A 17,810-nucleotide genomic window follows, 5' to 3' on the forward strand; every position below is an offset into this window, starting at 1 on the left:
AGGGGTGAGTACTGTTATTATCCTGCACCTTGTTGTTTGACCTCCTATAAAATAAACCTTTTCCTTGTTTTACTCTGCCTGGTCCTCACGCCTGTTATTCGGCCTAAAGGGAGGTCTGAAGGTCTTGGGAGGGTGCTCTGGGCCTTCTCAAGGGAGCCTAAATCCAGAGTGGTGGCAGCGTTAGGTGACACCCCACGTGAGTCGTGACATGGTGGCTGTAGTGGTGGGATGAACTAATTTTGGACCCTGGTGAGGCAGAGTGCCATTTGGCCTTGGCAGAGAGAAAAAAAAAATATTTTTTGCTTCTGGGCTTAAGGAAGCCCCATTGTTTGAAGGTGCTTGCAAGACCAAGTAAGGGTCTGGTAAGGTGTGGTGAAAAGGTTTTCTTTACGTTCTAGCTGTTGGGTCAACTGGATAGTGAGGCAGAGTTAGATAGTGCATGTTCCTCCGATCTGGGAAAGAAAAATCAGAGGACACGCCTGTCGCTAGACGCAAGACCCGAGTAGGGGCTGCAGGTCTCATGTCAATGAAGGACACATCAGAGAAAGCAATGGCATCCCTGAGTGTAGAGAACTTGTGTCTCCAGCTGCAACTTAAGCAGGCAGAGCTGGAAAGGTACAAAACACTGAGGGAAGAGAGAGAAACTGCAGCGAAGATGGAAGAATTAGAGCGAGAGAGAATGAGGCTGGCGCATGAGTTGGGGATGGCCAACCTAGAAAAGGGCCAACCTCCTACAGATGCCACGGAAAAAGAGCCACCTTCACTTCCTCCAGATGCTGATGTACAAGGGGATAGAAGGAAGTATCCTCTGTATAAGGAAGGCTGGGGTGGGTCGTGGAAGGTAGCTGTGCACGATTATACCCCGGTAGCCATGTTTGTGGGGGAAGATTTAGCAGAGCAGATGACTGTGGAACCCAGAGTCCATGAACCTGAGATGGCAGAAAAGGTGGCCAATCCAGAGGAAGATGTCTACCTGCAGTTCTTACAGGACTTTGAAAATGTTCCTGAGCAACCCAGCCGGTGACACCCCACCTGAGCCATGACAGAGAGTAAAGCAGACAGCATCAGGGTCTGCAAATGTATAGTAACAGAACAAACATGATGCCATTTAGGAAGAGACATTCACTCCCTATATCGCCTGCAGCTTCCTCGAAACATTACCTCTGTGGTAGTGTATATAATTTAGTTGCTGCCAGAATTCAATTTCGGGCCACCATCAGCAGATCCCCTTTGTTAGGTTTTGACAAATACAGGTATTGTCTCAAAACCGACGAACAGACGTCAAAGGGGGAGCTAGAAGCATCAGCCTCCCACACTACCAGCATGGTGTAGTGGCTAGAGTGTCGGACTAAGTACTGGGAGACCCGGGTTTGAATCCCTATTCTGCCATTGATGCTGGTCAAGTAACCTTGGGCCAGTCAAATGCTCTCAGCCTAATCTACTTCACAGGGTTGTTGCGAAGATAAAATGGAGAATTATGGAAGCCACCCTGGGTCCCCACTGGGGGAGAAAGCTGGGGGAGAAATGAAGTAAGTAAATAAATATTAAGGCTCCGAGTATGCCGAAGGCTATCTTTAGCTAAAACCCTACTTCCCATTCCTGGTAGATGTGCAGATAGGCAAATCCATACAATAGGGTGAGTCACAGCTATGATTTATTAAAGTTCTACAAACATAGTTTTTTTTTTTAATAAACCCACCCTAATCTGATGTTGCAACCCCCTCCCACTGCCGAGTTCAGACAGCATTTTGGATCGCTGTAGAAACCTACAAGGATACCAAACTTCACAGTAGCAGCTGCAACTACCAGGCAGGGAAGAGGCAGAACTAAGCTGCAGCTACTGGCAAGGCAGAGAGAAGCCAGAGATGCAGCCAATGGTGGGGAGAGAAAGGGGAAACATAAGCCTCCCCCCTCCCCCACAAATCCCCCCAGGCTCGTTTTGCATACTGCTCTCATGCCTCATAACTTTGAACACTACATATTTGTAAATGCAGGCAGATCACTCACTTTGAAAGTATATTCTAGATGTTTGTCAGCCCTTTTCCTTGGTGCACCTTTCAGCATTATCTTCTCAATATGGACAGCTGAAAGAAATACAGTTTCACATCTTTAGCATGTAAATACTTTCCACAATTAACTGATCTGTCAAGTACCCCTAATTCTGCCTGTACACTGTGGTCCTAAGGGCTTCAGCAGCATTTCTGGATACTACCTGCCCCTGTGTCTCCTTATAGTGATGGCATTGAGAAGCTGTAGCCTCCTAAAACTGAATCAATACCATTATGCAATGCAGACATTCCTCTGTTGTGTGTCAACTTGCGCAAATACCATGGGCAGAGGGACACAGACATTGGTCTACAGACTCAGTTTTTTTACTTAAACAGCATTATTTGTATAAGTACTCTACCTCAATAGCTCAGTGGCAGGCCAGAATGAAATCTGAACTTCAAGTCAAGGTCCCAGACACAGTTTGAAGCATTTTGGAGAATTTGCATTAAAAGGACAATGCAGTTTTGAATTACTTTCTTGTATCTTCTTAAACAGCGATATGTTGACTTTATCAAAATGCAATGGTCTTTGCATTCAGTTACTCATTCTAAGGAAAATGGAACATCTATTTCTATCATGAAACCCAGAAAGGGACATGTCATGGAAATCACATTAGAGCAATAAGATGAGGAGGTACACTTAGGGCTGTTACCATGGAAGCAGAAATGGCTCAGATTCTACTGCAAAAAGAGGCACGGTGGGAATCCACCCTTCAACCAGATTCAATGGCCTCTTTTCTGGTGACTAACACATATTATACTACTTGATACAATTTGTTTAATGGTACTGGAGCATTACATACTTCACGGCAACAGGAGGGCCAGCCTATGACATTTGTGTCATACACAATGTGTTTCAATATATTTACATTTAACAACACATTTAGGAAAAGTATCTGGTTATTTGCTGTGAAAAAATAACTGTGTGTAATTAGGGGAGCTAAACAGGAGGAAGGCCAGGGGAGGTTACAGACAGTTGCTAACACGTATCAATTGTGAGCCAGCTACTCTCAATCTAACCCACATGAATGTGTGTATTTGGTGCTAATCCCGTTTTATCTTGAAGGGTTGTTGCTACAGTTGCCACAAGATTCTCATACATTCAAAGTACTACAGACACTAAGGATATGTATCATCAGTTTTTACGCAGTGACCATCACACCGATGTTACCAAAAAAAACAAGAACTATGATAATCTACTGAGACTCAATGCACACACAGTCCTTAGCGGTGGACACAAAGAGAGTGGAGCATTGGTCTGCATGCTTCCTTCCCACCATCTCTCCTTCCATTAGGAGAATCCCACCGCTTGTCAGCTGTGGTAACGACGGAGCATTACACTGGCACTGGTGTTAAAATAAACCAGGCTTACAGGCAGTGTTCCCTCTAAGCTGAGTTAGTGTGAGCGAGCTCACAGTCTTTTAGCCTCCAGCTCACAAAAGTTTTGTCTTAGCTCAGGAAGGATGGCTCCATGGCAAACTAATTTATGCAGCAGCCAAATCGCTCACTCATAGCTTTAATGACAGTGGCACACACGGTAGATTTTTTTGTTCACAAGACACCACAGCTTAGAGGGAGCATTGCTTACAGGGTCTCTTTTTATATCCTGGTTAAACCAGAAGCCTGGATTGGCCATGATTGCCAACATCAGAGGGATTTATGGTCCAGGAGCAAAGGGATGAGGGGGAAGAAGCATAAAATCCTGCAAACCACTCCTGCGGGCTATGCTTGAACTAGCCCTGTGCAATTCTGCTTGTATGCAAGTGGCAAAAGGAGCAGTGCTTACAGCTAGATAACCGAACAAGTAAACAAATGCAAAACGACAAGGTATGAGGGGTTTTTTGGTCAATGTACCTTCTTGCTGTGGTCTGTGGGAGGCCATCATAAGTTTATCATGAAGCACTGCTGTCTGTTCATACAAACTGTTCTCATTACTGGGCAGGCAGCTATGGGAAAAGTTCTAAAGTGAAGAAAGAAAATTCAAGAAGCATAAATTTATTCAGAAGCATAAATCTAATAATGGAAAGACTCTAAATAATGTACATATGAGAAGGCAAGCACTACAAAACTACCTGCATACAATTTAGAACACGTCAGTTTTTAGAACGCAGCTGGATCTCTACATGGCTACCAAAAATATGTTCAACCAGTTTTGAATAGGACCAGTGCTCTAATAGCTAAGAACAGTCTTGCCACACCTTGAAGAACAAATGTATCAGCCAGCAACAAAACATTGTCAATTTAATGTACATCAAACATCTAGAATGGCTTGGCAATAGCACCTACAATTCTTCATGCACTGTGTTTCTACACCCACAACACCTATGTTTCTGTATCTAGGCAGGCTGCCTGGCAGGTGCTTTTCATCATGCTCAGTTTCCTCAACATGCACAGGACCCGAAGAAGGCCACAGGGAGGAGTCTGCCTTGAATGCAGGTCCCAGGTTCAATCCCTAACCTCTCCAGTTAAAAGAACCAGGTAGGAGGCGATGTGAAAGCCCTCAGCCCGAGACTCTGGAGAGCCCCTGCCAGTATGAGTAAACAACACTGACCTTGATGGACCAAGGGTCTGATCCAACATAAGGCAATTCAGGCGAGAATGTTTGTCCGCTATGTACCTTCCACACATTCTCAGCTCCTCTTGCTAAACGGAGGGCTCTGAACATCAAGCTAGCCTTTGGGAAGTCCCCGTGGTGGGTATGAGCCTGAGAAGAGTCAGCAGGAATATAGAAAGCTGCTGGCATTATACCGCTAGGAAAGGAGATGGTGACCTAATGTAAGAAGAGCCCAGTGGTCTATCTAGTCCAGCAAACTGTTTCACACTATGGCCAATCGGTTGCCCTGGAGGGCCAAGAACCTGGCAGGGAGGCCCAGACATTGCCACTCAGCAATGCGTAGGTTGCCTTTAGTCACCAAGGCTACCAGCCATTGACGGATCGATGCTCCATGAATCTGTCTGATCCCCTTTCATAGCTAACTTATTTGGGACAGAAACTGCTCATATACTGATATGAAGCAGCCTTCATGTAAAATCACATGGTTACATTGTGGGGACTTTTTTGCCATCAGGTCACACAGCAGATTTATGGTGACCCTGTGCGGTTTTTAAGCCGAGACACATTCAGAGGTGGTTCGTCACTGCTTGACTCCACCCCATGACCCTGGTACTCCTTGATGATCACCCATCCAAAGACTGACTGGGGCTTACCCTAGCTTTCGAAGTCTGACAAGGACAGGCTACCCAAGGCCATCCAAGTAAGGGTAGTTACACTGTACAACTTACTAAATCCCAAAACTTGATGTGGTCCATGATACAGTCATGGTCATCTTCGTATTAAAAACCCTGCAGTGTTAAACTCCCCCCCCCCAAATTGGGGGGTGGGACGGGACTAAATATACTGTTTAATCTACTTAAGAGGAGTGCTGTGATATAGTTTTTAAGGTGCTAGAAAGGCTTTGCTGTTTCTGTTGCAGACATGTTCTGGCATTAGTTTTTGTGGATATTCTTTTATTATTCACCCTTCAGAATGCAGGAGATGCAGACTCTTAGACATTAGACCCCACTGTGCAATTGTATCCTAAACTAGTAGATCCTGAAGAGATTCCTGCAACCTGTCTACTGAAAAGCCTCCAATTAATATGCTGCTTGTCCTGAGATGAATCAGGGGTATTAAAGTTAAGGTAGTTTCTCAAAGCCACCTGCAAGATTTGCTAGGAGTAAAGGGCTCCTTTTGTCCTCTAGGAAGAAGGTCTCAGCACACCAATGGGCAGCCATGGGCCATTCAATTCTCATCATGCTCTGCTCTCAAACACAAAGTCAGAAACAGCAAGCAGCAAATCTCCAATTCAAAATAGTTTTCAAAGTAGTCCCAAAGACTCCTACAAAGTTTGTATTTGTACATGACAAAAAGAAGCTACTAGTATAAAATGGGTCTCAGAAGTTGGCCACTTTAGAGAAAAAGCACTTCAACAAAGGAGGGATATGATAAAGAATAATGAGACTGCAAACTGTGTAGAGAGCAGAGATTTTAAAAAACACTTTCTCATAAAGCTGGAATTCAGAGTCACCACCTGAATACCATTTACTGAGGACAAAACACCAAGTGGCAATTTTCTTCATGCCCTACATTGAAGATATCCAGAAGTTTCTGTTTAGCCACTGCTGGAAACAGGATGCTAAGGGTACATGAACCCTTAGTATGATCCAGTAGGGTGCTTATATTTTTAACGGTTTAACCTAGAGCAGACAATATACCCGTCAACTGAGCAGTTAAATATTCCATGAAACCAAGAATGTGTATGCCACGACACAGCAACAGTTTGCATTTTTTAATTTTATTATAGTGGCATTAACAATAACTCCCTTAAAAAACAAAGCCTGTTTGTCAAGAGTTGTTACTATTGTGTTTCCTTTTTAAAAGATTAAAATTTTGTTACCACAGGAAGGTTATTGTTCCACGATAAAGGCGAAGAAAGTGCTTACCGAATTGTTCACATTTATTTTGCATTATTTTTGTTAAAAACTATAGTAATTTATTCTTTTTCAGAAGTTAACTTCCATAAGAAATAATTTGTTTTGTAATCAGCGTAAGCATTTGGATTATTATCATTATAACAAAATCTACCTTAAATGCTTAAGACATTCTTGACCAATATTTGACCAGGTCTTTTTCTGACCAGATGTGCAATTGTGGTTTCAGTTCAAGCTTCAAGTTACAATCTCCTTCCCTTCCTCTCCCCACAACAGACACCCTGTGAGGTAGGCAGGGCTGAGAGAGCTCTTTCGAGGACTGCTCTTGAGAGAACAGCTTTGAGAGAACTGTGTCTGACCCAAGGTCACCCAGCTGGCTGCATGTGAAGGAGTGAGGGATCAAACACAGTTCTCCAGATTATGAGTCCACTGCTCTTAACCACTACACCAAACTGGCTCTACACTGCACACTCCATTGGGTGCAAAATGCTGCAGCTCAGTCAACATCAGGAGCTAGGTGGAGCATGCACACTACACCCATTCTGCAGTCAGTCCACTGGCCACCTGACAGCTACTGGAGGTACCGGCCATTACATGTAAAGCCTTGGACCATTGTATCTGTAGGACCACCTTTCTATCTATGCTGTACCACAACTGCAGTTTGCTGTAGTGGTTAAGTGCGCGGACTCTAATCTGGGAGAACCGGGTTTGATCCCCCACTCCTCCCCTTGCACCTGGCTGGATGACCTTGGGCAAGCCATAGTTCTGATAAGAGCTGTTCCTGAAAAAGAGCAGTTTCTGCCAGAGCTCTCAGCCCCACCTACCTCACAGGGTGTCTGTTGTGGGGAGGGGAAGGGGAAAGGAGTTTGTAAGCCGCTCTGAGACACCTTTGGTTAGTGAAGGGCGGGGTATAAATCCAATCTCTTCTCTTCTTCTGCACTCTTCTGAGCGGGGCTATCTGCAGGAACCACCCTGCAAATGGGCAAGATCAACAACTGCCTGTCCATGTGCAGCCTCTGTGGCAGCCCCCACCCTTGTGAAATGCCCTGCCTGAGGAGGTCATGAAGGCTCCCATGTTTCTGGCATTCTGCAAACTACATAAAACAATTTTTCAGGAGACCATTTTTATAAAGGCGATATTATAGGAATGGTTCAAGAGACGTTTCAAGCAAAGAATCTGCTAACTTAACCACTGCATAGTACGCATCATTTGTGGCCGTATGTCTTATCCTGTTAGAGTACTGTACTTTTACTTCACTACTCATTTAAAACGACATGCTTGATACTTATGCTTTGGCCAGATTTCTGCAATCCCAGTCCTATCACATCGCTTATTAAATGCCTCATCCTGTTGACTGCATTTACTTACACTATGCAATCCCCTTGAGAAAGACAGACTACAACTTAATGTAAAGATCCAGATGGGTCACCATGTCAGTCTTCTGTAGCAGTATAAAAGAGCAAGAAACCAGCAGCACCCTAAAGACAAAATTTGTGGCAGGGGAGGAGCTTTTGAGAGCCACTGCTAAAGCTCATACCCTACCATAAATATTGCCAGTCTTTAAGGTGCTACTGGACTCCTATGCTTTTCTAAAGGTAAAGGTTCCCTTGCTTGAAAGCCAGTCGAGTTCGACTCTAGGGTAGCGGTGCTCATCTCCGTTTCAAAGCTGAAGAGCCAGCGCTGTCCGAAGACGTTTCTGTGGTCATGTGGCCGGCATGACTAAACACCAAGGTGCACAGAACCCTTCCCACCGAAGCGGTACCTATTTATCTACTTGCAATTTCTTGCTTTCGAACTGCTAGGTTGGCAGGAGCTGGAGACGGGATGCTTTTCTACAACTAATATAAATAAGAGACTGGCTTCCCCTGCCCATCAGTGAGTGTAATTGGGAGGGTTGTTTTAAGGAAATACGAGGGGAAAACTCCTGTGGTCTACGCTAATCCAAATATCCAACTACTATGCCGTAAAGGAAAAGTTTTTCTCCCCGATGAGCAAGAGTCCCAGGAGCACACCTTTAAAAACTAACAGGATCTGTGGCAGTGACTCACAAAAGTTCATGCTTTGCCACAAATTCCCTTAGTCTTTTAAGGTGCTCCGGGACTCTGGCTCTTTTCAGTAACTAGTGGTTCAGGAAGCCCATCCCCTGCCACAAATGTGGTTAGTCTTTTAAGGTGCTCCTGGACTCTTGCTCTTTTCCGTGAGCAGCCAGACTTGTCCCTGCCACTCTTTCAAGGCGCTCCTGGGCTCTGGGCTGGTTTCTAGGCTACAGACAACACACAGCAGCGCCCCATCTTGATCTACCACCCCCCAGGAGAGCCTCGCTTGGGGATGGCGTGTGGCGTTAGGCCAGGCGGGCCGTCCCGCTCTCCTGGGAGCGCCGGGTGATGAAGGAGCGGTGGGGTGCAATGTTCCCTCTAAGCTGTGGAGTCTTGTGAGCAAAAAGTCTACTTTGCGAGCTATCGACGTTAAAGTTGTGTGAGCGAGCGATTTGGCTCCTGCATGAATTACCTTGCTCTGGAGCCCCCCTTCCTGAGCTAAGACAAACAACGTGTGAGCCGGAGGCTATTAAACTGTGAGCTGGCTCACACTAACTCAGCTTAGAGGGAACACTGGTGGGGTGTTGGTGCGTGTGTGTGGTTGAGGCGCACGGAGGCAGGCCAGGCTTACCCGTCCCCCGCGGCAGGGGACCCCGTCCCCCTCCTCCTCCTCCTCCTCGGCGTCGCGGCCGAGCGCCCCGCGCAGCCGCTCCAGGTGCTCGCGGAGCGTGACCCTCTGGTGGAAGGGGAAGGCCGGGTGCAGGGAGGCCATGGTGAAGAGCAGCAGCAGCTCCTCGCGGGCCGCCGAGCCCAGCCCGCCCGCCTCCTCCTCGGCGTCCGTGGGGCCGGCGTCCTCCCCTTCGCCCCCGAGGGGCCGGCAGCTCTGCAAGACGGCGTCCACGCGGGGCAGGAGCCGGTGGAGGCGGGCGGCGGCCTCGCGGTTCTCGGAGCCCAGCAGGGCCAAGTAGACGATGAGCTTGGAGCGGGCGGCCGGGTCGCGGAAGTCGCTGCTGCCGCCGTTGTCGCCCGGGGGCGGCGGGGGAGGGGAGCCGGCCGAAGGGGCGGGAGAGGAGGAGGAGGAGGAGGGCGGCGGAGGCGGCGGCGGGCCGGGGGTCTGCGAAGGCGGCTGCTGCGGCCCGGTGGGGGCGTTGCTGCCGGTGTTGGCGGTGGTCGCGGGGGTGCTGCCGTTGGCCCTGGCCTCGGCGTCGCGCAGGCAGTGGTAGTCCTTGCGGGCCAGCTCCTCCAGGCACGAGCCCAGGAAGCGCAGCTCCAGCGGGTTGAGGAGGTCGAGCAGCCCCACGGCGAACTCCAGCCGCGCCGCCGAGCCCAGCGCCAGACCGAACCACTCGTACACCGCCTCGCGGGCGCCCCCGACGCCGACGCCCAGGCCGCACGCCCGGGGATTGGGAGGGGGAGGAGGGGGAGGCCCAGCGCCGGCCCCGCGCCGCCGCCTCGCCTGGCACGACAGGCCGCCTCCGCCGCCGCCGCGCTCCCGCCGCCCAACCGCCGCCGGCCCCTCCGCGTGGCGGCAGCAGCAGCAGCGGCGGCTCTTCTCCTCCTCGTCGCCCTCCTCCTCCTCCTCCTCCGCCTCCCTCGGGCCGGCCTGAGGCTGCCTCGCCGGCAGCTTCATCTTCAGCATCCTCCTCGGGGTGACGGGAGGAGGAAGGCGGGAGTGGCGCGCCGGGGGGCCGCGCGTCAGGAGGAGACGCCGCCGCCGCCGCTCATCTCCGCCTCCTCCGCCCTCCTTCAGGGGAAAGGGACTGGTCTGGCGCGGAGGAGGAGACGCCGCCTCAGGTGACGGCGGGGAAAATGGCGGCTGGTCCCGCCCGCCGCTTCGCCTCAGCGCGGCCGCGGAGGAAACGCCTGAGGAGGACCCGGACGCGGGAAAACGGGAGGCGCGAGGAGGGCTCTTCCCTCAGACACCACCCCTCCCTCCCGCCGTGGAAGGCGCTCACTGAGAGGGGGGAGGATTAAAAAAAGCGCGAACAGCCGAGGGAGGGAGGGAAAGTGGTACACCCCTCCGAGGTAGCCAATGAGAAGGCGGGCCCGTGGTGAGCGTCGGACGTTCCGGTAGCTTAGCGTGAGGCCCCCCCTCCCTGCAGGGCGGCGGTGAGCTTCCCGCCGGGTCCTAAGAGGCGCCCTCAAGCTCAGTTGACAGGCAATTAAACTGGGAAGGGGGGGGGGGGGGGGTTAAACTTCAATAAATGGAAGCCGCCCTGAGCCTGCTTTGCGGGGAGGGCGGGGTATAGATCTGATAAATAAATAGTCCACCCGTTCATTGTGGGTTTTTTTTAAAAAAATTCACGTTATTTGTAGTCTGTCATTCCCGCTTGGACGTAAGGCGGATTAACACAGAGCGGGTGGCTACTGATGGACCGAGCGGACATGCAGGAAACCATGAAATGGGGTGGTGGGTAGAACCATGTGGAAGGTCGGTCGTTCAGCAGTTCGAGACCCGAGTGTGCCGCATGACGGAGTGAGCTCCCGTCTCTAGTTCCAGCTCCTGCCAACCTAGCACTTCGAAAGCAAGAAATTGCAAGTAGATAAATAGGGACCACTTCAGTGGGAAGGTAACAGCGTTCCGTGCGCCTTGGTGTTTAGTCATGCCGGCCACAGGACCACGGAAACGTCTTCGGACAGCGCTGGCTCTTCGGCTTTGAAACGGAGATGAGCACCGCAACCCTAGAGTCGAACTCAACTGGCTTTCAAGCAAGGGAACCTTTACCTTTACCAGGCACCTTTAAGACCAACAAAGGTTTATTCAAGGTATGAGCTTTCGTGTGCAAGGCACACTTCTCCAGATACACTGGAATGGAAGGTTGAGTTCAAACTTAGTTTGAATAAACCTTTGTTGGTCTTCAAGGTGCCGCTGGACTCGAAATTTGTTCTACTGCTTCAGACCAACACGGCTGACCACCTGGAATTAAAAATAATAATAAATAACTGGAGATTTTGGGGGTGGAGCGTGAGAAGCACAGGGTTTGGGGTGCGGAGGGACTTCAATGGGAAACAATGCCATAGAGTCCATCTGGAGACCAGGTGTAATGCCAGGGGATCTCCAGCCACCGCCTGGAGACTGGCAACCCTGGGGGGATTGGCTTCTGCCACCATTACCAAACTCCCCCCCCCCTTTCCATGGAAAGTTCTCTCTCTCTCTTAACTTCCCCAGCCCCATTCCCGGCAGATGGGAGGCTGGGGAAGGGAAGGGAAGCTGCCTTGCCACTTCTGGCCAGTTTCACTCCTCTCCTTTCAGCTGTTAAACCAGACCAGAAGCTGCAGGGTGCTTCCCTTTCTTTCTTCAGCCTCCCCACTGCAGGAGTGGGTACACTGGGAGGGGGGGTGTCTGCAGGGGTCGTTTCGTAGAAAAAGAGCTAGGGGAACTCATTAGCATAACTCATTAGCATATGCCACACCCCCTGACATCACCAGAAGGCCACACCCCCTGAATGTGCTTGCCCGCTTCGGGAGAGGGGATCAAAGTGTAATACAAGCCTCCTCCGAGACTTGATCAACCAATCTCAACTCTCTCTTGGGTCTTGATGTCTGCCAGTCATTCCCCCTGCCAGGGGGAAGCCGCATTGGACCAAAATACAGTCCAAACTGCTGTAAGGAACACCCGTCCACCCTGAGCACTTACAGGGTGCGTCAAATTGCCATTTTACCCCGACCGGAAACAGGGGGTGGGGCGTCGTGTGCCCCGCCCCCTGCACCTCACCCGGGGGAATGGCGATCCCCCACGAATCGACCCCTGGGTGTCTGGCATTGTTGTGTAGTGGGTTAGACGCCTGTAGAAACCACAGAGACAGATGTAGTGATCAGCATGGTTTACTGGTACGCAACTAGAACATAGAACAGCGGCCGGTTGGCCAACTATATACAGTACCTGGGTGGGTTTAAACCTCCCGCCAAAGTCCCTATTGGTTCCCCAGGGAAAATCCAGAAGCCTAGTCCCCATTGTTCTGAGTGAGTTAAGCTTGGCAGTAAATCGCTGGCGCCTAGTGGCGGTCAGCGGACATAACAGGCATCATCAGGTGGTGGGGCAGCACGGCTCGTGGGTGGTGGGGCTTCACCCCGAAATGCCCCACCGTGGCTATGGGGCCGGGCTGTGTTTCCTTGATCGAGTCAGTCTGTCCAATGTTGGGTCTTCCTCGTTTCCCGCTGCCTTCAGCTCTTCTTGGCCTGAGTCCGGTAACCCCTTTAAGACCGAGAAAGTTTAATTCTGAGTATAAGCTTCCGTGTGCATGCATGTCTCTGAAGACGGTTAAAGGTAAAGGTTCCCTTGCTTGAAAGCCAGTCGAGTCTGACTCTAGGGTTGCGGTGCTCATCTCCGTTTCCAAGCCGAAGAGCCAGCGCTGTCCGAAGACGTTTCCGTGGCCGCATGACTGAACACCGAGGTGCACGGAACGCTGTTACCTTCCCACCGAAGTGGTCCCTATTTATCTACTTGCAATTTCTTGCTTTCGAACTGCTAGGTTGGCAGGAGCTGGAACTAGAGACGGGGGCTCACTCCGTCATGCGGCACACGCGGGTCTCGAACTGCTGAACTACCGACCTTCCACAGCCTGCAGTTCAGCGTCTTAACCACTTGAGCCACTGCAGCTCCAAGAAATGTGCATGCGCACAAAAGTGTATACCCAGAATTAAACTTTGTCAGTCTTAAATGGGCCTCTGAACTCAAAACTTTGTTCTGTGGCTTCAGACCCACACGGTTACCCGCCTGAATCTATTTTACTAGCATAATGATCTTTCCCAGTGAGTCTTCTCATAATGTGACCAAAGTACGATTGCTTCTGTTTAGTCGTTTTAGCTTCTAGCTTCTCAGGCTCGATTTGATCTAGAGCCACGTTAGATTGTGCATCCAAGAGGGAGCGAGCAGTGATAGGCGATTACATAGTTTCCCTCGACTTGTAAAGTTCATTTCTTGCCTAGGCTACTCCCACGGGGTGCCTTCTGTGCCCTGTATTTCAAGGGAGAGTCCATTGCAACAAGGCACTCGTTCTGCGCACAGCTCCCGGGGCTTCCCCCTTTAAAGGGGAAATAGGGGATGGATGGCCACAGCAAAGATGAGGAGGGGTCGGAGCGACACGTTCCCCCTTCACCCTTAGTCCTTGAAAAGGGTCTTTCCAGTTTGGTGTAACAGTTAAGAGTAGCAGACTCAGTTCTGGAGAACAGGGTTTGATCCCCCACTCCTCCACATGCAGCTGTTGGGTGTCCTTGGGTCAGTCTCAGTGTTGTTCTCTCAAGAGCAGTTCTCAGTCAGAGCTCTCTCAGCCCCACCTACCTCACAGGGTGTCTGTTGAAGGGAGAGGAAGGGAAGGAGATTGTAAGCCACTCTGACCCTCCAAGTGAAGGGTGAGGCTTCCTCCTCCTCCTCTTTCCCAGCTGACACAGGTTATAGCCGGGGTTCCCTCTAAACTGAGTCAGTGTGAGCTAGCTCACAGTTCTTTAGCTTCCGGCGCACCCATTTTTGTCTTTGCTCGGGAAGGATGGCTCCAGAGCAAACTCATTTACGCAGCAGCCAAATCGCTCACTTGCAACTTTAATGCCAGGAGCTCACAAAGTAGAATCTTTGCTCACAAGACTCCATGCCTTAGAGGGAGCATTAGTTATAGCTACAGGGTGACTTGGCTGAGAAAACGGGAAGGGGAAGGGGGGTTCTGGACTTTATGACTTTATGACTCTATGGAGCCAGGGGCAATTATTAGTGCTTCCGACACCAATGGGGGACATACGATGGGGTACACAGATGCCACTCCTGCTTGCTTCAGCACCACTTGCTGCTGCCAGGATGTCTGCGAAGTGTGTTCTCTGTCTCTGACCTGTGGGCCTTCCCCTTTTCCAAAGAAACTGCTGTTATCTCCTAAAGTAAATAACTCACCATCCTGGTATGCAAGTAATACTTCAATGGGTTGTGTCATAAGAGGTTTTCTATATATCTTCACTTTTCCGTTTCTTCCTGAAGTCTTCTCACGCCAGATGCTCTCTAATGCAGGGAGAACCCCCACTGTAGGAAGAGATGACCCCCCCACACACACACACAAGACGTTTTGGTGACTAACTGCAAACCTCAAATGATGTCTCTCCGTGATGGTAGAAATCTAGGAATAGGCAGTTTGCTGGGCTTTAATGATGTCTCAGCATCTGCTGCTTGAGGACAAATGGTCTAGAGCCAGTTTGGTGTAGTGGTTAAGTGCGCGGACTCTAATCTGGGAGAACCGGGTTTGATTCCCCACCAGTGTTCCCTCTAAGCTGAGTTAGTGTGAGCTGGCCTCCAGCTCACAGATCTTAGATCTTAGATCAGGTCTTAGGTCTTAGATCAGGACGGATGGCTCCAGAGCAAACTAATTTATGCAGTAGCCAAATCACTCGCTCACAACTTCAATGCCAGTAGCTCACAAAGTAGAATTTCTGCTACTCCACGGCTTAGAGGGAACATTGGACTCCCCACTCCTCCACTCGCACCTGCTGATGTGACCTTGGGTCAGTCACAAGCTCTGGCACAGCTGTCCTTGAAAAAGAGCAGTTTCTGTCAGAGCTCTCTCAGCCCCACCCACCTCACAGGGTGTCTGTTGTGGGGAGGGGAAGGGAGAGGAGATTGTAAGCCGCTCTGAGACTCCATTGAGTAGTGAAGGCCGGGGTATAAATCCAATCTCTTCTTCTTCTTCTTCTACCTCACAGGGTGTCTGTTGTGGGGAAGGGGAAGGGAAAGGAGTTTGTAAGCCGCTCTGAGACTCCTTTGGGGAGTGAAGGGCGGGGTATAATTCCAATCTCTTCTCTTCTTCTTCTACATTTGTCGAATGGGATTCCAGTTATCTAAACTATAAGTGCAAAGGGAGAAACAGGTTCCTGCCTGCCTGCCCGGGTGAGTGAACTCTGTTTCCCGGTCCGCCTAAGGACCACATAGTACCTGTAATAAGAGTAGAGGAAGCCAGGGATGCCAACTCTGATTTAGGAAATCATTCAAGATTTGGGGGCGGTGATCAGGGTGGGTGGAGTTTGAGGATGGGAGGGAGATCTGTGGGGGGGTGATCCCACAGGGTCCATCCTCCAAAGCTGCTATTATCTCCAGGGGAACCGATCTCTGTAGATCAGTTGTAAGTCTGGGAGAAATCGAGGTCCTACTTAGCTGTATATAGAACCAGAACTTGGTCTGTCATGGTAAGGCTTCCTCGGGAGGCGGTGGGCTCTCCTTCTTTGGAGGTTTTCCAGCAGAGGCTGGATGGCCATCTGACAGCAATGCTGACTCTGGACCTAGGCAGACCATGAGAGGGAGGGCAGGAAGGGCATCAGTGTTTAGTTCTCGTGGCCCCTTCCTTACACGCCCAGGGGAATTCTGATCGCCATTTTGGGGTCAGGAAGCAATTTTTCTCCAGGCCAGTTTGGCTGGAGATCTTGAAGGTTCCTTTTGTGTTACAAGCAGAGGTCATTTCGGGGGGGGGACGCGGGGGAACGCAGTTCCCCTGTAAGTTGCTTCCTCCCCGCTTCTCCCCACCCCTGCCTGCCTGGGGCCAGGGAGGGCCATGGCGGGGCTTCCTCGCACTCCCGCCGGCCTTGCAGGTCCACCGCCGGGCCCCTGATGTCAGGGGGTGTGGCATATGCTATTGAGTTATGCTAATGAGTTCCCCTAGCTCTTTTTCTACGAAATGACCCCTGGTTACAAGTTAAAACACCTCTTCAGTATTTACTGGGTTAATGATGTTTGTTAAATCACATGTTTGTTTGTAACCAATCAGTTTAGAGAGTTAGAAAGCCCGGTAACTTCAGATCTAGTTTGTTGTTCTGATCAGAGACCAGAGTGCCAAGTATTAGCATTTTATGGTTCTTTGTCCTGAGCAAGAAGAAGAAGTTAGTCTTCGCTCTCTTCTGCCATGTTCTGTCTCGCTGTAAGGATGTAGGCATATTAGCTCTTTGTTATTTTACATCCCGTGTACCTTTTCCCCATGCTAGGTTGTAGTAAACTTTTATATTTAAACAGAACATCTGCTGATTTACTTTAAAATTAAGAATACCCCAACATTTTGTCATCTTCTGGGCGTGGAACAGCAGACACTTGGGGGTGTGCAAGGGGAGGTATTTATGAATTTCCTGCCTTGTGCAGGGGGTTGGACTAGATGACCCTGGAGGTCCCTTCGAACTCTATGATTCTGTAGTTCTAGGTACTGTCCACAGTGACTGGCAGCCACCCTTCAGGGTCTCAGGCAGAATTCTTTCACATCACCCACCTGATCCTTTTAACTGGGAATGCCCAGGATTGAACCTGGGACCTTCCGCATTCTAAGCACATGGACCCGTTTATTCCTGGTATTGCATAACCACATAGAGTAATAGCCACATGGGCTAGGAGGCAACAGTGGGGAGAGGGAAGGCAGCAAATTTGGTGTAGTGGTTAAGTGCGCGGACTCTAATCTGGGAGAACCGGGTTTGATTCCCCACTCCTCCACTTGCACCTGGCTGGATGACCTTGGGCAAGCCGTAGTTCTGATAAGAGCTGTTCTTGAAAAAAAAAAAAGAGCAGTTTCTGTCAGAGCTCTCTCAGCCCCACCTCCCTCACAGGGTGTCTATTGTGGGGAGGGGAAGGGAAAGGAGTTTGTAAGCCGTTCTGAGACTCCCTTGGGTAGTGAAGGGCGGGGTATAAATCCAATCTCTTCTCTTCTCTCTTCTTCTTCCTCATGTGTCCTCCTTCCCACTGCATCTTCCCAACTCTGCTGGGTCTTGGCCGGTAGCCACAGAGACACTTCACCGAAAGCTGGATACGCAGTCCAAAAGCAAGCCGAGAAACAGAGCTGAGGATCAGAATGCCGGGAAATCAGTCAGAATTTTCAGGAGCAAGGGGCGGAGACTGGCAGCCGGGACAAGGTCCGAGATTGCACGGTTGCATCCACACTGAGGCAGGTGAACATGGTTGCTTATGACCAGATCCTCCCTTCCCTGGGAGGCGACCTGCAAAGACTTGCAGCCCCTCATGTTGCCTTTGCAGCAGCCGAAGTCTGGCACTCCTCCTTCTCTCTTGCACATCCAGACGCTGCCGTGCCTTGCGTCTGAGACAGGTGAGCTAGGTGGGGATTCTGACCTCGAGGTGTCTCCAGCTGGGGGTGCTAGGCCAGGCTCTGGACCAGACTCTCCCTCTGACTGCACCTCAGTCTCTTCGCTTTGCTGCCCCTCCTGCGCAGATGCTGGGGCCTCTTCTCCCTCAGGTTCCTCTTCTGGGCTGACTCCAGAGGAGGCTCCGTACCTCTTCCTCATGTGAGGAATAGT

The 17,810-nt window shown here is 50.3% G+C and overlaps 1 protein-coding gene across 1 annotated transcript in view; it reads right to left on the reverse strand.

Moving 5' to 3' along the window:
* ZCCHC2 (zinc finger, CCHC domain containing 2) overlaps positions 1 to 10,418 on the reverse strand; it is a gene marked incomplete at its 5' end in the record, with an annotated part of 50,721 nt that extends 40,303 nt beyond the window's left edge. The window contains 3 exons of the mRNA XM_015406327.1: positions 2,008 to 2,084; positions 3,903 to 4,008; positions 9,187 to 10,418. Of these exons, the coding sequence (XP_015261813.1) occupies positions 2,008 to 2,084; positions 3,903 to 4,008; positions 9,187 to 10,418 (1,415 nt within the window). The remainder of the gene's footprint in view (positions 1 to 2,007; positions 2,085 to 3,902; positions 4,009 to 9,186) is intronic.
* Positions 10,419 to 17,810: the final 7,392 nt, after the last annotated feature.

The sequence above is a fragment of the Gekko japonicus genome, unplaced genomic scaffold, assembly GCF_001447785.1.
Source record: "Gekko japonicus isolate JY-2015 unplaced genomic scaffold, Gekko_japonicus_V1.1 scaffold2088, whole genome shotgun sequence".
NCBI lineage: Eukaryota > Metazoa > Chordata > Lepidosauria > Squamata > Gekkonidae > Gekko > Gekko japonicus.